Genomic DNA, 27,102 nt, shown 5'->3' with positions numbered 1-27,102 from the left:
CTTACTATGCAACATAATATTGAAATTATAGGCAAAAGCGAGCTAGTCAGATGGAGCTTAAATTTATCCATTAAAGAAAGAAATGGGACCCGAAACCTTAAACTTTTATTTATCTACGTAAAAAGGAAAAAAGACTCAAAATCCAACAATAAATTGACATGAATATATATAATTGCTATTGTTAATACTAATGTATTTACAAATAAACAAATTTGCATAGATTATTTGAAAATATTCAATCGAGTGTTCAAATGCAAAAGTGAGGGGTAAATTAGAAGAAATCATAGATAATCGTAGGGATAACCCACTCTGTCCAATCATCCAATAGGCAGGTGCTGACGTCCCCCTCTTCCGGTCAGATGTACGGCCAACTTCCCTTTCCCATTCCTTATCCCATTCACCCGATGTTTCTCCCCCTCACCTCCGGTCCACCTTAGCACCCTGCTCTCTCTTGCAAACTTCAAATACCGATCACGCCTGAATCGGAGTCGGTCGCCGATTTTCTCTCTTGTATGGAGAACCAAACTACTACTCAGAACACCTTTAGGCCTCACGCTGGAGGACGTGAAGACTGCTGGAGTGAAGGTGCTACTGAAACCCTAATCGAAGCATGGGGTGATCGCTATCTCAGGCTTAATCGCGGCAATCTCCGGCAGAAGGACTGGAAGGAAGTCGCCTACTCCGTTAATTCACGTCAAAATGGAGTTAAGCCTCAGCGCACTGATGTACAATGTAAGAACCGGATCGATACTTTGAAGAAGAAGTACAAGCTTGAGAAAAACAAGTCAACTCCTTCAAAGTGGCCCTTTTATAACCGTCTTGATTATCTCATCGCAGCCAATAATGTTTCTGCCTCACCGTGTAATAGAAGACCGTCTGCCTCGATATCACTTGCCGTTAAGGAAAAAATTAGCCCCGACTCAAACTTTGGTGCATTGAATTATTCAGGTGGATCATCCAGGTTGAATTCAAGTGGTTCAAATGACAGCTCACATGATGATTTGGCCTTTGGGAGTGGAGAGAGGAAGAATAAGATGGAGTACGTAGGGTTATCCGAGGATACCACCGCATTTAAGGAATTAGCAAGGGCAATTTTGAGGTTTGGGGAGATATATGAAAGGATTGAGAGCTCAAAGCAGCAGCAGATGATGGAGTTGGAGAAGCAGAGGATGGAATTCACCAAGGAACTTGAGGTACAAAGGATGAATATGTTCATGGAAACTCAGTTACAGATTGAAAGGTCTAAATGTGCTGCCAAGCATCCCCCTTCGGCAGGTGAAAATTTAAGATATTTACTGCACCTGTTTGCATTTTCTTGGCTTCGGAAAAATGAATCTATTTCTGTCTGAAAGCTGGGATTTCCTAAGATGCTGAAGACCTAGTAGAAATAATCTGTCTGAATTGAGTACTTGAAGGGGCTCTTTTGGTGTAATTTACAAGCCACCTTGTTGTATGTTCTTAAAAGCAGTGAACTTCACCTAAAACATATTATCCTGTTCTTCACATGATCAATTTAATCATACTTGAAGTTAGAGCGTTGAACTATCCTTAAGAGATCGCTGATAATCCATTAGTATGGTTTCCCAAGGCCCATTTTCTGAGTAAAATTGTCAATTAAAGACGTTTTCCATGAGTGCATAACCGATCATGTTTGCAGTTAACGATGCAAGCTATTGGTTGTTGGCTGTATATATCTACATAGTTGTTGTGTTACAAGATCTTCATAGTTCCCCGCTTTTTTTGTTATACTTCTTGCTTTATTAGTTAAATTATTAAGTCTTTATAATTACTGCTACGTAACTGATGTTTATTTCAAACTTTCTTTTTATTAGTGATTGTGATTGGGTCTTCAACTTTAGAATGCTCCTTGCCACATTGCGTCCTAGCTTTCCATAGTTTTCCCTAATTTTCTAGAACTTTGTGCATTCTCCAGCAGTTATAAGAGTGTATAGTTCATATGTTTGGAAGATGCAGATAGAGGAAATATGAGCTGACTGGTAGGCAAGTTAGAGTTTTAGATTTTTTTTTACCTTGATAGTGTAAAACAAATATCTCTGACATCATAGCATGTTGCCTTCCTAAATGAGAATTGTCTATGGGTGTTGAATTCAGAATAAGTAACAATAGAGGATAAGGACAATACTCGAGGATAATTGGGTTATTACAATGAGCATAGTAAAAAAATGTATATAGGAATATGATTTTGAGTAGAACCTTTTCAAACGGCCACTAGTGCGATATGTGTAGGAGACAAGTTCATAATTGGTGAACGATTTGATGCATGGCATGGATTATTCAACCTTTTGGGAATCTGACAAAGATGATAAATCAGGATGTAATATTGTAGAGTTGAGGATGTTGTTAATAAGTTCCCCAAGTGATAATGTGGGTAACACTATACTGTTATAGAGATCTCAATCATTTTTCGGTACGTGGTCTTTTCTAACTTTTGGGATGCGTGCAACTATCATTACCCTCTTTCCACTGACATGGTGCATGAGATATTTTGATGATTGTCATATCCCTTAACATCTTTCTCTTTTCTGAATCTCATACTCTTTTTTCCTGAACCCTCTGTTATCTCATCACAACCTCTTTTGAAATCTTCATCCCTACTCTCTTACCTAGAGACTAAAGTTTTTTAGTCGTGCTCTTATCTGCTACCGACTTCCTACTTCTTTTTGCCTACTCGTTTAGTTGAGTACCAATCACTGAGTAACTGGAGCTTAGTATACGGTGATGAGATAGGTGTTTGATACAAAGTTGGTATGATAATATAGGGTGGAATATGGTATTTTTGGCTTGCAGCAAAAGTTTCAAGTTGTTAGAGGCAGCCAAGTGATAATTGGTTTGTAACTGTTGAGAGGTGGAAAAGTTTTTTCAACATAATTACTTTTGATAAGCATTCTTGACCTTTGTCAATGTATGAAAATGGCTTCCGAGGGGAAACACAAGATATGTAGGAGATGGAGAAACATCAATTAATTATATTCCTACCATGTCATTGTTACAATTCATGTGCACACATAAGTGTACGTGGTCATTCAGTAATAACATGATCGTGATGCAGTTGAAAAGGTCGAATCCTACAGGGACTTTTGACAGCCAGTCTTGCGATATAACTATAGGAAAGTTGCATTAGTTGAGGGGGGGGGGGATCGCACCTTCAGCGAAGAAATAAGGTGACCAGCTGGAAGTTTTTGAAATCCCAACGATATTTTCTATATAAAAAGAATCCGGAAAGCCTGATGTCTTTAAAGGACAGGGGAAACCTTTTTTTGGGTTAGTGTGCGCATGTATAGGACAAGTGTTTTCCACAAAAAAGGTAGTCTGTTTTGTTACTTCTAGTTTTACGATTTAAAGCATTAAGATTACAATGATTGAATTGGCTGTTTTGAACACAGTAAAAGACAGATTTTGGGGTTATGCCGCTTATATGTTCCACCCAGTGTCTGCGTCTAGGTTATCCTGCACATTACTACTGACCTGTTGCTTCACGAGATTAATAATAAGATTATGGTTTTCCCAACCTCTGATGTCCTTTTCGTGTTAGCCTCATACCTATATTGTTAAGCGATGAATGTTGGCTTCCACAAATGCATTTTCATATCCAATATAAAAGGTAAGTAGGGCAAACCTAGGTATATTTCTATCCTAGCTGTAAATCCGCTCCCGTAAGAATGCATGTACTCCATTTAACCTTATTCTATCTGAACTTCTGTCTCTCAAGTCCCTTTAGAAAATGTACATTTTTTCTACTGGTATTGAAACAGTAAAAATAGTAACCATAAGGTTAAATGAATCACTCATGAGATAGTACTGCAATAACACTTAGATTACAATGCAAACTTTCATACTTTGCCCATAACCCTAGAAATAGAGCATTTAGCCACTCATAATTCTATTACACTTGCAGGAATCATGTTCAATGCAAGAAATAATGCTAATTAAAAAATTGATCCTAATAGAAGAAGTTGGGTCTGTTCTGTGCTCCAAATATTGATCCCCCCCCCCCTCAAAAACTTCCAAGGGTTTCTTACATAGTATGTGGAGAAGACTAAGAGGCTCCACCCAAAAATAGATGGGACTTTATTGGCCACATTGCGTGCGCTCGTGCTGCAAGAGCCTGCAACTTTTTTCTCCTCTAGCTGTTATAGAAGAACTTCAGAGAGATTGAGTTCTGTTAGAAACTCAACCCAAGCCTCGTGTCACAAGGGTCTGCTTATTTTCCACACTTGGGCCTTTTTTTTGTGAGCTTTTCACCTGCGAATCAACATTACTCCTCAATTAGTTCTAGAATGATAGTATTAGTTGGGAATATTTCGTGTTTACTCTCCAGACGAGGCATAAATGTGGGTGAAACATGGCCAAAAGACGCATAAATACGCCTAACATCAGTAATCTAAAACTTTAATTCTCTTGAAAGATATATCAGAGTCCTCACCGTGTAAGGGGCAATCAATCTATGATCATCATTCGGAGATTGAAAATAATGCTGGATGGCGGATGCACATATTTTGGGAATAAAAAAAAGGAGTTCTGTTGCAAAAGTAGCTCAAATCATGGCATGGCCTATACAGTATGAGAATGTGGAAAATGAATATCTTTAGTAAAAATCAGTTCTTAATTGGCATATACTCTATTGAAGGTGAAATGGAACATCTAAGCAGATGTTGAATTAGTTCTTTTGGTTGTATTGCTATGATCTCATATGATCCCTCCCAGTCACATTGAACTACAACAATGAGTAGATAGAACTGGGAGTGACTATTTCTTTTTACCAGTTTCAAAGAAAAAGAGTGAGTATTTCTTGTTTGATTTCCATTGAGGGTTGGGGTGAAAAGAATTTAACTGCAAGGTGGAACTTAGAAAAATCTAAGTTGTGTTTGGAGTGATGATCCCTGCCATGTCTAGATAAAGTTGTCTAGTTTTCCTGCTTATGCTAGAATCTCTTCAGGACAATTGGAGGTTAATTCGGTGGATCCTTAAAATTGATGAAGATACCAGAAATAAAGCATATATGAGATGAGCAAGGATGTGCAAAATTTACCGGTATCAAATTATTGGGTTCATTGAAGCTTATCATTGATGATCTAAAATTTGAGGTGCCATTATGGGTTGAGTCATAAGCATGGGTGGACAAGATAAGCTGGACTTGGAAATTCATATCCAGATGTGTCTGCAGCAACGCAGTGGTTCCCAATGAGGTTGGAAAGTGTGAGAAGTATATTGGAGTGCTGCAAAGTCAAAAAATGAAAAGAGGATGGAAGCAAATGTTGAAGACCATTTCCTTGCAGTTTTTGAACTATCCTGTTGGAAAGGAAATAGAGATACTTTGAAGATTAAAGACGTCATATCCCTTTTATAAAAAATTGATGCCTATACTTTTAGTGTGATAGAAACTCTCATCTTAGTATCAAGATTCTTGTGGATATAATAAAAACAACAATGTTGTGATCTCTCTGGTTGTTGTTTGCAATACCTTCTTGGTACTATTATGAAAGTTATCTTACCTTGTAAAGTAAATTAACATTAAAGAAATTTTAAACCTGTATGAAGAAAAACGTGTCAAATAAGGTTGAGTTTCGAAGGTGATATTGGCTAACATAATATATTGACTAAGGTTTGGTAAATAGGAATAATATCTTTTCAGCATTAACTTCGCCACGAGTTTTTTCAATCAGAACTATGCTGTTCATAAATAACATAACCATGACACCTCTCACCTTGAATTTGTCGTGTCAATGCATCCATCACCAAGGCTAATAAAAAAGGCTAAGGGCTGATTCCTGGTGCAACCCCATCAAAATTGGGAAGTGCTCAGAGTCTCCTCCCAGTGTCCTTACATGAGTATTGGCTTCATCATATATACCCTTATTTTCCTAGTGTAAGCCACATATATACCTCTAGCCTCCAATCAACTCCATAGAACCTTCCTTGGGACTTCATGGTAAGCCTTCTCTAGTTGGATGAATATCATCGGTAAGTCCTTCGCTTCCCTATATTGCTCCACCAGTCTTTTCACGAGATGAATGACTTCTGTCATTCAGGCCTTGACATGAATCTAAACAGGTTTTCAAAAATAGCCACGCCCCTCCTCCCTCTAATCTCCACCACCCTCTCCCAAACCTTCATATTGTAGCTTAGCAGCTTGATACCCTTTGGTTGTTGCAATTTTAGATGTCACCCTTGTTCATGAACAACAAAATCATTGTACTTCACCTCCATTCTTCAGGCATCTTTGTGTCCTAAAAACGACATTAAACAACTCTGTCAAGCACTCCACACCTGCCCTGTCTGCGACCTTCCAAAATTCAACCGGGATCTCGCCTGGCCCAGTCACTCTACCCTTATGCCAGGGGCGAACCTACGTAGTCGTAGTGTCAAGAGGGTCCATATGAACCCACTTCGTAAAAAAATTATATTGTATATATAGGTAGATTTGGTTTGTCTTCTGGACAATACATGTATAGATATTATATTGACTCCGGTTAAACAAAAGCAAGCCATTGGTCCAGCGGTAAAGTGGTTTCATTTTTGGAAGGAGGTCCTGAGTTCGAACCAGCCAACAGCACAATACGCTTTTTTACTCTTTTCCAACACCAACCAACAACACAATACATTTGTTTCTCTTTTCCAACGCATATAAGATAATTTAGGAAAGTTTTTCCAATATTTTAATCTATAAAAAGAAAAAAAACTACACTATTTAAGTTTTTTCTTTTTTTAAAAAATAACTAAAAATAGTTGTCAATTCAAATTCCTCATTGCTTTTTGGTTGAACCCTTTTTCTTGTGCTTTTCCTCATTATTCTGATTAAAGCATATATTTAAATTATTTATTTAATAAAAAAATTAATTAAATAATAACGATATATTAATTGATTTTTAATTAATAAAATTTAGTTTATTGTTTTTTTTTAAAATCTCCTTCATATGTTGAACCCACATGGTAAAAACTCCTAGGTCTATCACTGCCCTATGCATCCTAAGAATAGCACCCTTAACCTCAACCTTTATACGCGACATGAATTATTACTTGTAAGCAAGTAGTCGAATTTTATGTGATATTTCTCTCATAGGAAGCAAATTGTATAGTTGAATTCAATTTTATTCTAGTTTGAACATTTATTTGACGCTTCAATTTTGAAGCTTGGCAGATGTGGTTTATCTCGGTGACTCGGTCAGTTTCTTTTCGACCAGAATGTTGTCACTTCTTTATGTTACTAAATCCTACGAAATCGAGCTCAACTGAAATAGTTGTCAAATAAGTGACCATTTTAGTGATTTGTCACTACTCTGTGCTCAACATTTTATTTGGCTAGTCATTATCCTAAATGCTACCTTTTTGGAAATTGGCATAAATTTTTCCTATGGCACTATCCAGTTCACCTCATTTTCTTTAACTTTTCGCCCTATTAATTATGGCATTGTTTAATAAAAGCAATATATGATTACCATATAAACACCTTCTGATAGGTCTCAACTGTGGCATCTCTAGGGCATCTTTCATATTGCTGGCTCGTTAACTTTTCATCTTTAGTTCTGGGTCTAGCTACTTATCTTGGCTTCATCTGGACATATATACTAGGATCACAGGGTTTCTCATTTATAACAAGCAAATACTATGAGTATTTGAGACAACTGGAGATCAAATAGCAGCTGCACATGGTCTATTAGGAATCGTTTTTGAAGTTAAGCTGTGGTTTACATTCTAGCACTCACTCTTTCTTTAAAATCTGGAGCTTACTGTAAAGTTAAAAACATTTGAAAAAAAGGAACTATAACTGTACCTTTAATTTCTTTGTTAGATCTTGACTATGCCTTCATCGCAACGTCGTCAAGATGTTATAGCTAAATCTGAGCATTGGCTTGTCTGAACTAGAGTGATCTCTATCTTTTCTGGCTAAAGGTTCCCCATCCCCATACCTTACTCTGTTTAGGAACTATATTCAAAAGATTGCTGTGATTAGTTGCGAGCAGGATAATTGTAAGGGCAAAACTAATAACAAGAAAATCTACAGGGATCTGTTTGTTTTTAGAATCCAATTGCTAGCTTTTGTGTTTTTCTGTAGTTTTTTCACTTTCTTATCATTGGGCCAGAGTGGCAAGTTGTCATCCGTTTCGATGGTGTTTTTCTTAATTACTTTTCCTCTTTCTTCCTGTGAATGTGTAAGACTGAGAAAGGAAGAAGTGGTCCAGTTACACTTTGTTTCATGGACTTGTATGATGTACTCTTATATTTTATACTCAGGATCTTTTGGATAAGCTAGGGTTCCTTGGAATTATAGTAATTATCCCTGAGGAGCAGAGCTTATGATTTTACTTTTCCAGAATTCCTGATACCAAATTGTCATATAGTGTGGAAAAAGATTCATGTTCAGTTCTCATCGTTGGGCATATTAATTGTTAGGATTGGAGTGTGAAATTCTACGAGGCACAAGATTTATCAACTTCTGCCTTGGAAACAGTAATGTAAAAGTTTGCACTACTTCTTTAACATAGGATTCTCTCTCCTTATCCCTCATTCATGCACAAATGTCACATACTGAGCTGTTTTTCTATTTCATTTCATTTTTTTAAAATCCCCCTTTGCTTTTAAGATTGGTAAGAAATCTTCCTCTACCTTTGGTCTTTACCTAGTGATTGAAAGTCGTCAGATGTGTTTGTATTGTTGAATGATGTCAGATGTTGCTATACACTTGAGCCTTATTGCTTAGTTTTTAGGAAGACGTTCCATTTGCTAACCTTGATGTATGTTTCACAGGAAAATAGTTTTATGCAGCAGTTACATCTACTTGGGCAAGAAATAGCTGCTGACCAAGGGCTAAAGTCACACAAAGGTGCTTGTAAATTTTTCATGTAGTTGACAGAAGAAGCTCAAGAAACTATGATAATGCTTGTATTTGGATCTGCCATGTTTGTGTACATGATATGTTGTTACGCTACAGATTAGTTGTAACTTGATATTTATTAGGGTGATTTTTTTTTTTTTATTTTCACTTAAAATAAGTAGGTGAGTATAAGTTGATGTTTCACGATATCTTTGATGAAAACAGTGACTGGGTTTATCACAGACTTGTTTACAATCTGCAGTATTGTAGTGAACACAGAATATTGAGGGTGTAAGAAACATCCAACTGCCTTGATACTTCTCTCTGTTAAATGATTAATGTAAGTACTTCCATTATTCACAATATCATAACCCCGACTTCTGGGGTATCGTTTGGGCTGAGCTCAGAAGCTCTGGCAGGTTGGCACATTACTGGATCGTTCTAACTAGAAGACGTGCTCATGCGCATCATGAATAGAGGAATCAAAGGTTCTTTGTAGTTGCTAACTAGTACCTGCTTCTCACATCAATGTTATCCCTGCCATAGATGTGCAGTACATGAATGTATGTAAAGTTGGCTCACGAATCATTGATGACGAACTATTCTTGATGTAAGACGAACAGTGGAACTGGAAGTGGAACAGAAGTAAAAAAAATTATCGTCAATTTGTGTTAGCTTGTCACTAGTGAGAGAAAATGAGTTTTTACTATTGGAACAAATATCAAATTTATAGTCAACTAAAAGGTGAAGAGTGATTGTACACTAAACCAAAGATTGAAGTAAGTAAATAAAGATTAAATCACTAAGGTTGTGTCCTCCCAATGAATTGCGTTAGTTGTCGATTGTCATGCATTTATAGTTATGCACTAGTCGCATGCATCATCACTCCATATTTTTCAAAGTTTGAACTTTGAATGATGTAGTTACAAATGATGCTTCTGCCACTATGAGTTATTTAAATAAGTTTGATTAATTATGCCAAGTAAATCCTATTCTTTGCCAAATCCTAATCCACTCTTCCAAGTTTAAGATTAAGATATCATGACATGTTAATATTTGTAACCACCAACTACTTAATCAAGAAGAAAAAGAAGTTTGATATCTTAGAATCAAGTAATATGCAATCACATGACAACTTTATGAACTCTTACCATCTTAGTTGAGGATTTAGCTACTCATACTAAAAGTAAACTTATAAAGAGAATGTATACACTTACTATATATATATATATATATATATATATTGAAAGAATATGAAGATCTTTGTCCAAGAACTATGGAAAGAGAGAAATTAGATAATAACAAACTACTATTTCCTAAAACTAACAAAATTATCAACTCTCAAAAGAAACCTAACATGCCTATTATGTATATAGTTGAATGTTATCGAACATTAAATTTTTGGGAATTTTACAAGAATTCTATAGTATTAAGAGAAAATTACGTTTTATCTCCACTTTTTTAAAAATTAGAAAAATACACATGGCATCTCGGTTTTTAATACATCACTCAACGTTCCAATCACGTAAAGTGATGTATTCGATCCATACATTGCATAAAGTAATTGTATCCGATTAATACATCGCGTAAAATGTTTTATTCAAAAATAGGAGAGAATAGGATGTTTTTTTCAAATGCCAGAGAATATGATAAAAAAGTTGTGTATTTAAATAATTTTTTTTTTCTTATTTTTTAACCTCGTTGATGACCAACTACGATTCGTTCTCTTTTATCTTTTTTTTTCACACAATAATATCTTTTAGGTGTTTTAATAAGTAAATTATCATTATGTGTAACTCTATATAAAAATCAACTCAGTTAAGAGAAAATATAATTATAGTGGATTATATTGATGCAATTGAATGTCAAATTTCTGGCAAAAAATTTCTTCATGATAGGCCACTAGTTTATCATTTCAATCAGGTTCATAAAACAGAAGGGTATATCCTCTAGCAATTTTTCCTATAACAAAACAGTAAGATCATACATGAAAATATTAATTTTTTTACATGTTTGTTGCAGATATATATATATCGAACCATATAATTTAGATCTACTCAGTTAAAAAAAATATAATTGTGGTGGCTAATGCAGTGCAATTACTTGTCAAATTTTTGTGGTCAAATATTTTGTCATATTGTTCCACTACTGTATAATTTGGATCAAGTTCATCACGAGAACACTTTACTCTAACAATACAAGGATATCATAAGAGCATACATGAATATATTCATGTGAATTATTTTTTATTTTGTATAGTTATTTTATTTATTGGTTACCTTTTTTAGGGCTAAACGACCATATATTCTCTTTTATTCTTTCCACACAATAGTATCTTTTCATGAGTTCTAGTAAATAAATTACCATTAAATGTAACTCTATATAAAAATCAACTTAGTTGAGAGAAAAACATAATCATAATAGCTTATATTAATGCAATACTTTGAATTTGTGACTACGTATTTCTTCATGAGGTGTCACTACTTTATTATTTCAATCAGGTTCACTAAAGAGAGGTTATCCTCTTGTAATTATATATCAAAAAGGTAAAAAAATCATACATGAAAATATTATTTTTATCATGTATGTTGCACGTATATCAAATATAGTAACTGAAATCAGCATAATTATAGCGGCTAATGTTAATGCAATTACTTGTCAAATTGTGGATAAATATTTCATATGGTGTACTACTGCTTTATAATATTGATCAGATCCAACAACGAGAAAGTTACGTTTTAAGAATAAAATGAAATAATATGATAATACATAAATATATTAATGTGATTTGTTTTTTATTTTGTATAATTATTTGATATTTACTAATTACTTTGTTGGTTCTAAAAGAGAAGAAACCATAGGAAAAGAATAAAATGTAATTTTTTTAAAAAAATAAAAAATCTTATACTGTAGTTGCAATATTGATGTATTTGGTCTGCCGTCTAAGAATACAATTTAGAATAAACCTACTCACTTCTTAACTTTAAATTAAGAAAAAAGATACGCTATCACTCCTAAAGTCTATGAAATACTATTTATTCAAAATTCAAATAGAATTCAAGTCCTAATTTAAAGGGCTAACTAATTAACTAGATTTATTTTAAAAAAATTACGGCAAGAAAAATTTTGCAAATCTAAAATAAATATTCAACACTTTTCATTGCTTTAGAAATTGTAAAATTTTTTGGTCTTTGTGTCTTCGATCTCCACACTTAATAATCATAAGCGACCTTGTGATTAACATTGCATAATCATTTTTGGGCTTGTGTGAATTAAATTCACTTCTCGTCTTGAATGCTACCTTAAGTACTAAGTCTTTTTGGATTCAGTTCGCTAAATGATTACCCAAGTTGAGAGAATTGCTTTGAAATATTATTTATGTTTCATTTAGGATAAAAATATCACCAACAATCACTATTTTCCTTCAAATATACTTCACACTTCAAAAACATCACTCTCTCCTAGTTGGTATGACATGTCATTAAAATCTTTTTTTAATAATAGACTAATTTAATTCATTAAACTCTTTTAACTAAAATAATGATCATATTATTTTTAATTTTTACTATTAATTTATTAAAAATAAATTTTCATACTTAAAATCTTTTATCATAACTAAACTTTTTAATTTTTTTATGTTATGGAGAATACGTTTTTAAAATGTACTATAATCTCATAAATTTTGAATACTTATAAACACATTCATTCAAAAAATATTGATTCACAAATCACTCATGAACACTAATTTACTTTAATTAATCATAAATTGTATAATGAATCAATAGTATTAAAGGTCGATTAATTATTTTAAAAAATAATTATTTGGGTTCTTTGAAATCCATATATACTTAAAATATCGTTTTTCTAAAGAAAATAGAAAGTGAATAATATTTATAGAAAATAAAATTTTAATCTTTATTTATCAGTGTATTAATCTCATATAATATGTATATTATTGAATTATATCAGGAAATTCAATTAATTATTAGTTTATTTATTGATGTTTAATTGTATGAAAGTTATATTATAATATAATATAAAATAAAAGAATAAAATTAAAAAATATAAATAATAATTTTCTCTTTCTTACCATTTTTTTGTCAACCTTACAAAATTATCTAAATACTTTTATAAAATAAATTGCTTAAAATTTTCAAATAATTTAGTTAGGAATTCTAAAATTATCAGGTAGTAAGTGCACACAAAGATTTTTTCATTGAATTTTTTTGGTGACAATATATAAAGTTACTAGACTTTTTAAATTATTTTTCGTATAATCTTCATAAATTTTCATGTAATTTATATATTTATTTTGTAGCGGCATAAATTTAATGAATTGAATAGGTCTATTATTTTTCAAAATGATGATTTAATGACTGGGAATATCAACTAAAATTTAAGGAGACTTTTGAGGTATTTAGTATTTCTAATGGATAAAAATATAATATTTTTTAGTTACTATTTTCTTTTTAAAAACGATATTGTAAGTATATATGGATTTCAAAGCACCCAAATAATTATCTTTTTAATAATTAATCGACCTTTAATATTATTGTTTTATCATACAACTTATGATTAATTGATGTAAATTAGCGTTAATGAGTGATTTGTGTATCAATATTTTTTTGAATGTAAGTGTTTATAAGCATTCAAAATTGATAAAATTATAGTACATTTTAAAAATGTATTCTTCATAACACAAAAAAATAAAGAGTTTAATTATGATAAAAGATTTTAAGTATGAAAATTTATTCTTAATGAACTAATAAAAAAAATAAAAAATAATATGATCATTATTTTAGTTAAATGAGTTTAATGAATTAAATTAGTCTATTATTAAAAAAGAAATTTAATAAGTCTACTTGTGCAATGTATAACTAAGTCTCATACCCCCACTCATACTAAGTAAAGCTCATTAAGAAGTCATAAGTATAGTCCATGTTTATATTCATGTTCATGTTCATAATTCATAATAAAGCGTGCATTAGCTCATAATCATCATGTCACAAGGAAACCTACGATGCCCACTCTCAGAGCCTACTTATGCAATGTAAGAATAAAGTCCCATACCCCCATTCACACTAAGTAGAACCTCTAGAGGAATTGTAGAATATAACCCATGTTCTTGTTCATAGTTCATATTCTTTGTTCTTGATCTTGTCATCGTTCATTTACTTGTTCATGTAGGGAAATAGCCTTAATCGACATAGACCATGATGAAATTCGGTGTCATGCCCCACACCGAAAAGAGGTGTCCTACTTGCCTAAGGTAGAACTAACATGTTTAGATTTTATGTGGATCCACTATCTAAAGACCTATGTGGGCACATAGTTATGGGATAAGGAGATTGCTACTAGAAATCCGGAATGTATTACGTAAAAGGTTTCCATCTCATGAGATAACTGTTTTGGAAACCCGGACTAACTGGCGTAAAAGGAACCCATTGGTAAGACGGACTAACTAACGTAAAAGCTTCCATCTAATTTTCATATCCACTCGATGCTAAACACACTTCCCTTTTAAGTTCATCTTAAGTCTTTACTTAAGCTCATGTATATGGAAGGGTGACTTCACACTCAATCCAATACAACATCATGATATAGCTCATAGATTCATTAGGTGAGATTTTCCTTTCAACCTTAGAATCGTAAATATATGAGTAAACCTTTCACATCAAGTTCATCGTGTTAATAAGATTAGTCTTTCAATCAACACAACAATATTATCACAGCCTTAGACAATGCATCATACTCATATGTAAAGGTAAGCGGATAATGACCTTTCAACAAGCATCACAATTACATAATATTCACAGGATCTTCACTTTCTAAGTGAATCATGAGTTTATACACAATTCTTGTCAACATATACAAACCTTTATAATTTTCCCTTCAAGGGATATGAATCAACTCAACCCAAATATCTAGAAATAGCGCATTGGGTAAGGGAAATATCAAGATTCAATAGTACAATCAACATCTTGGTCATATCATAATCATGTTCATGCATGGGTATGTGTGATTGTACTCTTAATGACATAATACAACATTATCATCATAGACACTTCACTTTGAAGGTATTCATAAACATGCACATAATATCATAATCATACATACTCTTCATATTTTCTATTCAATGACTGTAGATCATGTTAAGTCAACACATTTACCATTCACTATATTAGACATGGATAGAATCATGACTCAAGTAAAACATTCATTTCATGCATAAACTCATGTATCATATTATAGGCCATGCGGGTGAAGTTTTTTTATAATCATGCCATATACAACTCCACATACATAATAGCTTATTTCTTAAGGTATTAACATCCTTAGCTTATTCACATTAGCTTTTACCCTTAAAGACCTAGGAGTCATTTTCATGTTACAAGTCTTACTCTCAAGCAATGCCTCACATGTTCATCATGTATACCTAGTTCTTAATGTATCCTAACCACGTGTCTCATTCTTGATCAATTATAGTCAGATAGGAGACATATAAGCTCAAACTCCATCTTAATACTACACAACCATGTCCCCATATAAGCCTGATCAAGTTAGTTCATATCATCAAGTTTTACTTATGAGAAATTCATGTTTAGGTGATCTAGTCTAAGGTAATTCATCAAGAAGTCCACCAATCTAAGAAGGTCATATCTAAATTCTCAATTTGCCTCTTTCATGACAGAACCCTGGGATATATCAATTTCACACTAGAATCTTAGGTTAATGAAGAATACTTGTATAATCATACTATAGTCATGTAATTACACCATGAACAACCTTTAATCACATAATTGGGCCCACATCATCAAGTCAATTTAGAAAAGTGTGGGATTTATGCGTCCAATAGGAGTTTTCATTATAAAACAACAATACTCCATCAATACAATCTTAATTCATCATAATCAACCATAATAAAACATAATTAATCAATTGAAAATGTTTTGAAAAAAGACCCATGACATAGATTGGAACCCTAAGTTTTTTTGGGGAATTAGAAGTCTTAAAACATAGTTTGAAGGGGCTCTTGGGTGATTGCTTCCCAAAGATGAAACCGTCCATACCTTAATTTTATTTCCACAAGAAATTGGCGAATAAAGTTTCTCCTTGAACCCTAATTTGACCTTGGTATTGCTTCTTCAATAGAGTTCTTAGAGTGAAAGTATTTAGAGAGGAGGGTGGCTATAATTCGATGTATTAAGATGTAATGAGTTTATATGGTGTTTAATGTCTTAAAATAATTTATATTTATGTATAATACTATATTAAATAACCCCCACTTAAAACTAATAAAAATCGAATTACCTAAAATGTATAAGCTTTGGCCGAACCTAGACAACTTTTGCAGGTCAAGACTCACGCCCTCCACTCACGGATCGTGAGTGGACCTACGGGTCATGCTGTTAAGTCGTAGGTCAGGTCCGAAGCTCCTAAAATGGGTCTTTGACCCATGACCCCTTCCCAAGTGGTGTGGGTCCATGTACTGACTGCAGATGCCCATCCATGGGTGGCCCCTTTTGGGTAGTTTTGGGTGAACTTGTTAGGGTCCTCTTCAAGGACCCTTTATTTGTCCTTGGCAGTTGTACCTTGTCGTTTAACCCCTATAACCCACTTTTTAATTAAGGGAAGACATTTTACAACATAAAACCCATAGCAAACTCAATAACTTACTTGTTAGGCTCTAGTTTCACCTACTAGTTTTTCGGATCGTTACATTATGGCCCCCTTAGGAACATTCGTCCTCGAATGACACTTTAAACACTTTATGAAATTTAAAGACTCAAGAATAGCAGTCTATCATGCATGAAACATCAAAATGCACATAATCCAGGAGGAAACATCACTCCATCTCAATATACTCAATGCAACACAAGTAAGTGTAAATTACATCTAACAACCCATTTATGCATGAGATTTTTATAACTTGTCGTGTTCATGGAGGAATTACCATCTCCTATACTTCTCAAAGCAAAACATTTTATTCAAGGAGTAATTTCTCAACTCATAACTAAACCATGCTCATATAGTTTTCTCATGAAGTACAAAATGCAACTCTTACTCAAAGCACTATAACATGAGGGAAACAATGTACATAGACTCATTTTCTTTAGAAAAACACAAATTTTCATGAACATACATTATACAAAGAAGTCATGACAACGCATAACAACATTGCTAGCAAGGCACACCATCTCTCCCTAGGGAGCAAGCCTATAACAATTATTCTAAACATCATTTGTCACAATAACATAAGAGAAATTAAATTTTCCAACTAAAAGCCATCTCAACACAAAATTATGGAGCCAATATGAAATTTCATCAAAGCACAACAAAGCATGTTCATCAAATCATCTCAGGAAGTCAAATATGTCAATATCAAACTAAATGCACATCAAAGTGAGGAACATAAATCATGAAAACTCATTTTTTCATTTAAACATAAATTCATCATGAACATTCATAACAGACAGAGACCATGGAAACATAAAATCACACATGACTCCAAAATATGAAACAAGCCCAAAAAATAAAATTATTGGTCTCAAGCTAGAATAGGAATAGAAGAAAGGGATGAGGGTATCGAAACTCTCAATCAATTTTGCTAATTAAGCACATGATATCCCCCTTGGGAGTAATCCCCTTTATTAAAACCTCAAATACTACTCCTTTTAAACAAACCCAAAGCATCACCAAGACTCACTATAACATTATCGGACTCTAAATCAATAGAGGTCTATCAAGCATGCACCCAAACCTTGCTAAGGTTAATAAGAATAACCCTATGGGACTAGGAAATCATGGAAAACATATAAAATCCAAGATTCTACAATCATGAAATGGGTCAAGGAAGACTTATCATCTTATCTAGAGGAGGAATAGAAGGGAACATAAGGATATCGGGACATTTCATTGGCCCTTGGCCTCCCAAGTAGCACCCTCAAATAACAACCTTACTAAATTACCACTCCTCAACATTCTCATGGAAGCACTTCCTTACTCTTCTATATCTTAACTTGCCGGTCTAAGATCTCAATCAGTACTTCTTCATTAGATATGTTCTTGTTTAAGCTCTCTTACTCACAAACAACCTTACTAACATATTCCACTCAAAGTCTCATATGAGCCTACCAAACTGGGACTAAACTTTTCAAACTCATTACATCTCTTAGGGTGAGAAGTTCAAGCCAATGTGCATCATGAACATCTAGCTAGAACACTCACGACCTTGAAATCTAAGCATATTTCCTTCAAGTCTATGGTGGGAGAAAGTCATCACTCAACATCTCAAGGCATCACTTAGACACCACTATTCATCAAATTCTCCAACCCATCATAAACTTGTTATGGCTAGGTTAGGTTATACCAATAACAAATATACCCATAGTGAATCTCAATATACTAAGGACAACATAAAAGCTCACCATGTACAATTCATCAAGTCACAAGATACAAGTACTACCATATTAGAAGGAAGCATGAAAACACATACCAGGAGCAACATTAAGAGGACACTCTTGTTCACCTCTAGCTTGGAGAGCATCAAATCTAGTTCTTTTTCTCTTCCATTATCTAAGAGTATCAGGCAATTTCTCATCTTGTGGTCACTTTCACCACAACGATAACAACCCTTTGTGCCGCACTTACCATCATGCCTTTTTCCACACTTAGCACAAGTAGGCCTAATCACATAAGATCCACTACTACCCACTCCTTGAGATTTTTGGGTAGACACCTTATTTTGATTAAATTTAGGGGGAATCTTGGAAGAGCTTTGACCATAAAATCTTTATAGAGAGGATTTATCATTATTAAACCTATACCTCTTTGTTCTCTAGACCTATGTTCAAGTACACTACCTTCTTTTTCTATCAAGTCGAATACACCCAACACAAACTTGGTCATCTTCATCCTAGGGTTGGCCACCATGGATGGAGGATATCTTGAAAACTTAGTGAACACCTGAGTATACTCCTTAACACTCATCCTACTTTGGAGAAGGTTAATAAAATCAATTATATTAGCCTCTATCATTTCTATAGGGAAAAACCTTTCGATGAACCCATGCTTAAATATTTTCCGTTCCATGGGGCCCGTTTCTACCGGCCTCGCTCATTTCCAATTACTAAACCACATTAGAGCAACAACCTTCAATTGGTAAGCGTCCAATTTTGCCTTCTGTACCAGAGTTACTCCCACAAAGTTCAACACCCTAGAGACCTCATCTATAAACTCTAGAGGATCTTCCTCCATCTTTGAACCATAGAATTGCGGAATCTCTAACCCGATTTGAGTCAACAATTGAAAACTATACCTAATTTTCTCATTAAATACATATTCCCCTATAGGGACAATTGAATCTTGGAGGAAAACATTTTTCTCCACATTGTTTTCCTCATTCGTTTCAACATGAGCCTTTGAAGTGGTCATGTCCTAAAAAGCATAGGGCACACATTAAGAGAAAGACCCAATTAAGCTAAACTCTAGGTCACAACTTAGAGAATGCCTAAATAAAGCTTTCCTAGCATCCGATAGCCTCCTATTCATAAAAGTGATGCGCTTCACATTTATGTACAAGAATCTACCACAAGTTGTTTGTGACATCCTAAAAACCATCCTAGAATCTTATGCTCTGATAGCATGATTCTCCCGACCCAAGATTTAATGCTGAAAATTCACGACATTCAATTTTTGAATTATAAAATTCACCTCAAAAAACTTCCAGACTACACAAATCAATTAGATGTGAAACAGTCAATATCAAAATGAGAAAGATATGAATGATTGTGAAAATGAAGATGTATAAGATTCAGAAAGCTCAGAAGAATCGTAATTTTTATGTATCTTTATTCGAAAGGCTAAAGAGTTCTATGCAGTAAATAAGATTTTTATGTGTGTTGAATTTGTTATTTCATGGAAATTTCAACAAAGAGTTTGAAATTTATTATTTTGTGTAGTGAGATTCTCCTCTTTATTTTCAACATTTTCAAGATATTTATTTTCCTTTTTTTGTGTAGTGAAATTCTCCTCTTTAATTTCTAACATTTGGAGGATGTTTCTTTCCTTTAAGTTATGTCAAATCATTACTTTTTAATTTAGGTCAAATCATTTATATAATTATAATATAAATACAGTGTACTTACAAAATATTAAATTATCTTTTTACTTTTTAACTCACTTGAAAGATCAATTTAATCAATCTATTTAAAATGCAACAAGACATTAAATTCATGTCAACATTATTTGAAAATGATATATCATAGAGCAACTTTCACATATAGCAAACACAAAAATCATATGTGTATGTTATAACTATAGTTTGCATAATTGCGCTTCGTAGCAAACACAAATATGTATATTTCGCCATACATATATAAAAGAGAGCAGTTTTTGCTATACATGTACAAAAGAAAGCATTTGTATAATTGCTTTGGTATAAATATACAAAAGATGAAATGTATAATATGTGTTTGTATAAAGCGGAAAAAAAAGAAAACTAGGCAGGGGAAGATCATATTTTGTATAATCATAAGTGTGTAAGACGAAAATATATACATTTGTATTTATATATACAATTTTCTCTCGCTTTATACAAACATAAACACAAGGTATACATTTGTATTTGTATAAAGTGAGACATGCGAGTGAGCGAGCGAGATCTCGGAGAGTGGTGAGCGAAATTTGAGAGAAGGGAGAGAGGAGAACAAAAATGTATGTATATATACAATTTTCTCTCACAAACACAAACACATTTTATACATTTGCGTTTTTGTCTAAAGTGAGAAAGGCAAGTGAGCGAGCAAGATCTAGGAGAGTGGCGAGAGAGATTTGGGAGAGGAGAGAGAGGGGAATGAAGTATATATATATATACAATTGCCTCTCGCTTTATACAAACACAATCACATTTTATACATTTATGTTTGTATAAAAAAAAAAGAGGCAAGGAAGAGAACGAGAGTGGCAACCGAGATTCACCAGGAGAGAGGCGAAATAGCAACAGTTTGTTATAGGGTACAATTAAATCAAACTAATTTATAGCATTTAATTTGAATTGATAGTTTGCTATTATAACCAATTTTTCCTATATTATATTATTAATAACGAGACATAGAAAATACATTCATCTTTAAAATATAGATAATATATTTAAAATCAAGTAGGACATCGTGTCTTTGTGTGACCCGTTTCCTTACAAACACTACATTTTCTGGCCATGCGAGTCGGAGTTATATCCATATCATTCTTAAGTAGACTTCTTACTTGCATACTACATGTCAACAAATATTTAGTATTTGCAATTAAATTGAAAGGAGTTCGCGGTCAGTACATTTCATCACCCACTAGGGTAAGTGTCTCGTGTATGTTTGTTTGTAATATTTTGTACTGTAGAATTTACTTACATATGACTTTGGCTCGATTTCGCGAAATTCACAAAATTTAATGACATGTGAGCAAGACATATGATAATATCTCCATTTTTCACAAGAACATTTCTTACCTTTTGCAGTGACCTTATTGACATTTTCACCTTTACCATCATGAGAAAAAGTAAGAATTTTAAATACTCTATCACCAGTGTTGTGAGTCATCATATCAGTGTGCCCTTGAGATCTTTGATAATAATCATCAAAAAATTTTATCTATTGCAAGAGGCCACGACATATTACTTTGAATTAATACGATTGCAAGGTTGTTTCTTTCGACAAAACGTTTAACAAGAGTTCTAAACGTCATTTGAACCATGACAGTCACAAGAAGCTCCCGAGCTTTTTTCAATAAATCATTATATGACTCAGACTCATTTGTCTTCATGGAACCTCATCTACAACAACCATCCTTATACATTGTCCATTTTTTCAAGGAAATTCATTGAACCGTTCATATGCTACAAGAGACAATATTTTGATTTATTGCATATGTTGCACAAACTTCTTCTTCTGGTGCTCTGTAGTAGCCAATCACATTAATTTCTAGAGTTAACTATGTACAAATTTTTTATTAAAATTTACTTTAAGTGTCGAACACAAAATTTATGGTATGTGTTGGGTGGACTCAACCAATCATAAGATTGAATACATCGTAAGGTTCCTTGATGATGGTTGGAAATGAGACCAATTTCTTGCCGCTCACAAACAACATATGATCATAATAATTTGAGAAATTACGAGCAAGACTGAAAACTCTCACGTGCAACTAAAGCATATGCAAGTGGAAACATATTTCCATTCGGATCAATTCCAACCGCAATTAATAGTTTCATAACATACAAACCATAAAGATGTGTATCGTCGACGGAAATGACCGGCCTACAACTTTTGAAACCATTAATCGTCTGTTTAAAACTCAAAAAAAAATCAAAATTTGTTCACCTTACATTATTGTAGAATGATGCTCCCACTCAATAGTAGTTCCTGAATTGAGTAATTGTAGTGCAGTCGTGTATCGAGATAATGCCTTAGACATTCAAAATCACCATAAACCATTTGAAATGTTTTTCTCCGACATTTATGTGTTTTTCTATAAACTAAGAGTATAGTACTGCTTTCCTTTAGTGATTTCACGGATCATCTTAATATTTATATTTGGATTTTGCATAACATATGGTATCAATGAAGTGGCAATCATGTAACTACTCAAATAGTAATGATCCTATGCGGTTCAATCATTTTTTCTGTTTTTCATATACCATTTGAAATCTCTCTAAAGTGAATCATCCAATTACACTCCAACTCATCACGCTTGCAAATAACTCTCAAACTTTTACTATTGAATTGCTCACAAAGAAATCTTTTTTTAATTGCAAGACTATATGCTTTTACGGCAGATTTCATTTGCTTCTTATTCATAAATAGCATACCTAGTTGCATATACAAATTAGATTAATCAATATAAGTAAATAAATAAATAACTACAAAATATCTAGTTTGCAACAATCCAACCTAACTGAATATATTTAGGATAGTTTGAATTTCAAAGTGTCGTTCAGATAGAATCGTCATCTCTTGAATAGATAAAATTTTCTATACTTTCTTCAGTGTGATCTAAGTATGAAATCACAGTAGGATGATGATTAACACTTTGGTCTTCAACGGGTGCATTTTAATCATCATCCTCATACATTTCATCATTGTCTGTTAATTCATGCTCTAAAGGTTCATCACTATGCAACCCACCAACTTGTTCATCACTCATAACATTATATATTCACATTTTGTGTACAATAATTCACTGCATCTTGAAGTTTGTCACACCTATAAAATATAATAATATAAATATATTGCATATTTAAAAAATATTTTTTTAGTAAATAAGAAAACATCACTTTATTTACCTATTAGTTGGCTCCGGTAGAAAAGAATCAAGTGCATGGAAGCATGGCTAGACTCTCCCATATTGTAATCCGTCACACTCCGATTCAAATAATGATCATGAATATATAAGACAATTTTTGTTTATGAAATCGTTGTCAGAAGCAATATTTTTTAAAAAAATAGAGGGAAATTTTGGCAGCGACTTTAAAAAACAAATACGAAATTCCACCGAATTATTACATGTTGACTAGTTGGCAGAATTTTAAAAAAAAAATCAAAAAAGAATATCCACCAAGATATATCTTTAAAAAAAATTGCACCAAAATCTCTGCCTTGGCAGCGATTACCAAAAAAAATTCCACTAAAATTATTAAAACGCTGTTGTTTTAAAAAAAAAATTAACAAATGGCAGCGATTTCTGGAAAAAATTGTTTTACAAAAATGTTGTCATAACATTGATTATAAATTTTTTAAAAAAAAATCGCAAAAACAATGCACGAACAACGATTTTCTGAAAATTAAAATAAAATATATTGAACAAAATCAGTGCTAAGTCAATGATTTTGATCTATTAACGAATTAACGGCGTGAAAATAAAATCGCTACATCAGTAGCGATTTTGCCCTTTTGATTAGAAAAAAGTTGATGTGCGCTTTTGAATTTTTTGTGAATTTTTTTTTGTCCTTTAGGTTTCGGACTCGAATATATATGGATGTGAAAGTGAATTATAAAAAGAATTTAAATGAATACTTTTGTAATTTCACTCATTTTATCGATGCATTATTATTCCATCAGAGAATAACTTATCCAATGCTAATTATTAATCCTAGAATAAATTATCTCAGATTTGTCAATAAAACAACAAATTAAGTGACACCATAATTCGACCGTAGAAATATTTGGTGTTTTTCTTTAACACCAAACGACCTCTAAAACTTATTTTCTTTTCCCCTTTCATCTTGATTAAATACAAGATAATTTCCCTTCAAAAAACAAAAAATGTTACATTCTCCCTCACTTAAAATAACATTCATCCTTGAATGTATCCAAAAAAAAAAAGTTGAAATGCCAAAATATAAACACCCACAATGCATATCTTACATATACTCTAAAAATAAATTATATTTTTTGAAACTCATTGGATTGCCTAGAAAATCAAGGAATTCATCCCCACTAATCATAAATCACCAATAGAAAAAATAGATAAATTTCACAAAATGACCAGAAGAGTCTAAAAATCCAGTTTTAGCAGCTAGAAAAGGACAATACTCCATGGAATAAAATAAATCCAAGGGATGTTTGAATAAGTTAAGATAGACTACCAGCAGACGAAAGCATTTAACGGGTCCCTCTATTTCATTTGACATTTACATATAATGGAATATAAAATTAGCCATAGGTATCATATAATAAAGTTTGCAACCTAGAAATGTCCTCCAAATGGCAGCAATTTAAGACTTTTGCTATCCCCCTTCAACTAGCCATCTAACTGTTACCTACAGAAGATTACAAGTAGAAGAAGTCATGACTTTTTCCCCTTTGCAGAATTTAGAAAGTTTCTATAACCAACAACTTAAATATTACCTAGTCATGAAATAGCAACGCGTTCAAGCATGAATGAACTCATAGTCTCCTCAGTATATCCCACAACTGGGAATATGCTGGAAGCACTTATTCACATCTCTAACCAAGTATTTGCAATGGAAAAGTATTCATTTGTACAGATGAAAAACATTTCAACTATGGTAAGAAGGATCAAGATTCTTACTTCATTGTTTGAAGAAATTCAAGAAACATCATCCGCTGCACGACTTCCACCATCTTCCATCCTTTGCTTGGCTGAACTTTCATGTGTCATACAAAAGGTTAAGCTGCTTATAGAAAGTTGCAAAGAGGGAAGCTCTTTGTGGAACCTCATGCAAACAGAGTTGACGTCCAACCAATTTCATGCACTCATCAAGGAGATGGGCAACGCACTTGACATTTTACCTCTGAGGATGCTAAATGTGACTGTTGACACCAAGGAGCAAGTAGAGCTACTTCACAAGCAGGCGAAAAGGGCTGATTTGTTCATTGATCCCCGAGACATTCAGAAAAGGGAAGAGATTCTACACTTGATGGCTACCAACTGTGATAGGAAAAGCAAGAACAAAGGCCTCATTGACTTTGAGACAGTGAAACAGAGTCTCAATAGCATTGGTTTGAGAAGTTCATTGGACTATGAGGAAGAGATCGCAAAATTAAAGACACAAGCCGAGAAACAGGCAGGCACAGGTGGTCTAATTGCCGTCTCAAATATCAACAGCCTAATATCCTTGATGTCCTTGTCAAAAACTGCAATTTTAGAAGAAGAGCACCTTATGAATAGCCAAAATTTGAAGCAGACAGCATCGATAAATGTTCTTCCTGATCAATCCTCGTCGTGTTATTCACTGGTTTCCGATGTCCCTGATGAATTACGCTGCCCAATTTCACTTGACTTGATAAGGGATCCCGTGATAGTAGCATCAGGTCATACTTATGATCGAAATTCAATTGCTCAGTGGATAAATTCAGGGCACCACACATGTCCAAGAAGTGGGCAGAAGCTCATACATATGGCTCTAATTCCCAACTATGCATTGAAAAGTCTAATACAACAATGGTGCCAAGACAACAACATCCCAATAACAGAACCCAAATCAACTCCTTCAGATTCAGAGAGTAGCACCAGTAAAATTATGAAATATGAAAAGTCCATTGACTACATTTCTGCAACTAAAGCTTCCACGGACGCAGTCAAAATGACAGCAGAGTTTTTAGTTGGGAAACTGGCAACAGGGTCTCCAGATATACAGAGACAGGCAGCATATGAGCTAAGATTGCTCGCGAAATCTGGTATGGACAATCGCAGGATCATAGCTGAGTCTGGAGCAATTCCATTTCTGATGACTCTGCTAGATTCCCGCGATCCAAGAATCCAGGAGAATGCAGTCACGGCCTTACTCAATCTCTCAATACATGAGAATAACAAGATCCTGATTATGTCTGCTGGTGCTATCGACAGCTTAATTAGAGTTCTCCAATCTGGGCAAACAATGGAAGCGAGAGGAAATGCAGCAGCAGCAATCTTCAGCTTGTCTGTAATCGATGAATACAAGGTAATCATTGGGGCACGTACCAAAGCCATTCCAGCTTTGGTTGGACTTCTAAAAGACGGAACTACAGCAGGGAAAAGGGATGCCGCCATAGCACTCTTTAATCTTGCAGTCTATGGTGCCAACAGGCAATGTATAGTGCTTGCTGGAGCTGTTCCCCTACTCATTGATCTTCTCATGGACGATAAGGCTGGTATAACTGATGATTCCTTGGCAGTTCTTTCCCTCATCTTGGGCTGCAATGAAGGGCTACAAGCACTAAGAAAGAGTAGAATCTTGGTGCCTCTTCTTGTTGATCTATTGAGATTTGGATCTTCAAAAGGGAAGGATCATTCGATAACACTTCTGCTAGGACTCTGCAAGGATACTGGAGAGGAGATAGCAAGAAGATTACTGATGAATCCAAGAAGTATTCCTTCTCTCCATAGCTTGGCTGCTGATGGCTCTCTGAGAGCTCGAAGAAAGGCTGATGCTCTCCTAAGACTACTTAATAGATGCTGCTTTCAATCTCAGTAAGCCCGACAGATTAGAGAAATGAATAATGTGTTAACAAGAATGTAAATAGATGAAAATACTTTTCACCGTAGTTTATTGTTATTGAACCTTTATCCCATTCACCTTCAACCTGATAACATCCAATCAAGTTGTAAAACCATTTTTCATTAAAGCAACATTGAAATGCAAATTAGTATGAGTCACTATATAGTTTCAGCTTTTGCTACATCAAAAACCTTCTGATATGACTATTAAAAGAAGAAGAGAAAAAAACAAGGGGGCAGGTGGGCAAAAGCACTGCCAAAGTGCAAACGATAGTAAG

At 33.7% G+C, this 27,102-nt stretch overlaps 2 protein-coding genes across 2 annotated transcripts; both read left to right on the top strand.

The window, feature by feature from the left end:
* The first annotated feature begins 236 nt into the window (after positions 1-236).
* LOC107021033 (trihelix transcription factor ASIL2) lies at positions 237-9,189 on the top strand. The gene is made up of 2 exons (XM_015221602.2): positions 237-1,275; positions 8,767-9,189. Exons 1-2 carry the CDS (start codon positions 513-515, stop codon positions 8,772-8,774), a joined length of 771 nt encoding a protein of 256 aa, XP_015077088.1. The 5' UTR covers positions 237-512; the 3' UTR covers positions 8,775-9,189.
* A 15,299-nt stretch (positions 9,190-24,488) lies between these two features.
* Positions 24,489-26,986, top strand: LOC107022959 (U-box domain-containing protein 1-like). Its single transcript, XM_015223517.2, has one exon. It carries the CDS (start codon positions 24,762-24,764, stop codon positions 26,799-26,801), a length of 2,040 nt encoding a protein of 679 aa, XP_015079003.1. The 5' UTR covers positions 24,489-24,761; the 3' UTR covers positions 26,802-26,986.
* Positions 26,987-27,102: the final 116 nt, after the last annotated feature.

This window comes from Solanum pennellii, chromosome 6, assembly GCF_001406875.1.
Source record: "Solanum pennellii chromosome 6, SPENNV200".
In the NCBI taxonomy this organism is placed as follows: Eukaryota; Viridiplantae; Streptophyta; class Magnoliopsida; order Solanales; family Solanaceae; genus Solanum; species Solanum pennellii.
Note: the sequence above shows the minus strand (reverse complement) of the source record. Positions and strands in the feature narration are given on the sequence as shown.

What these genes read in the sequence shown, in the direction of transcription:
- LOC107021033 (XM_015221602.2), top strand. Translation starts at nt 513, where the DNA reads ATGGAGAACCAAACTACTACTCAGAACACCTTTAGGCCTCACGCTGGA.
- LOC107022959 (XM_015223517.2), top strand. Translation starts at nt 24,762, where the DNA reads ATGAATGAACTCATAGTCTCCTCAGTATATCCCACAACTGGGAATATG.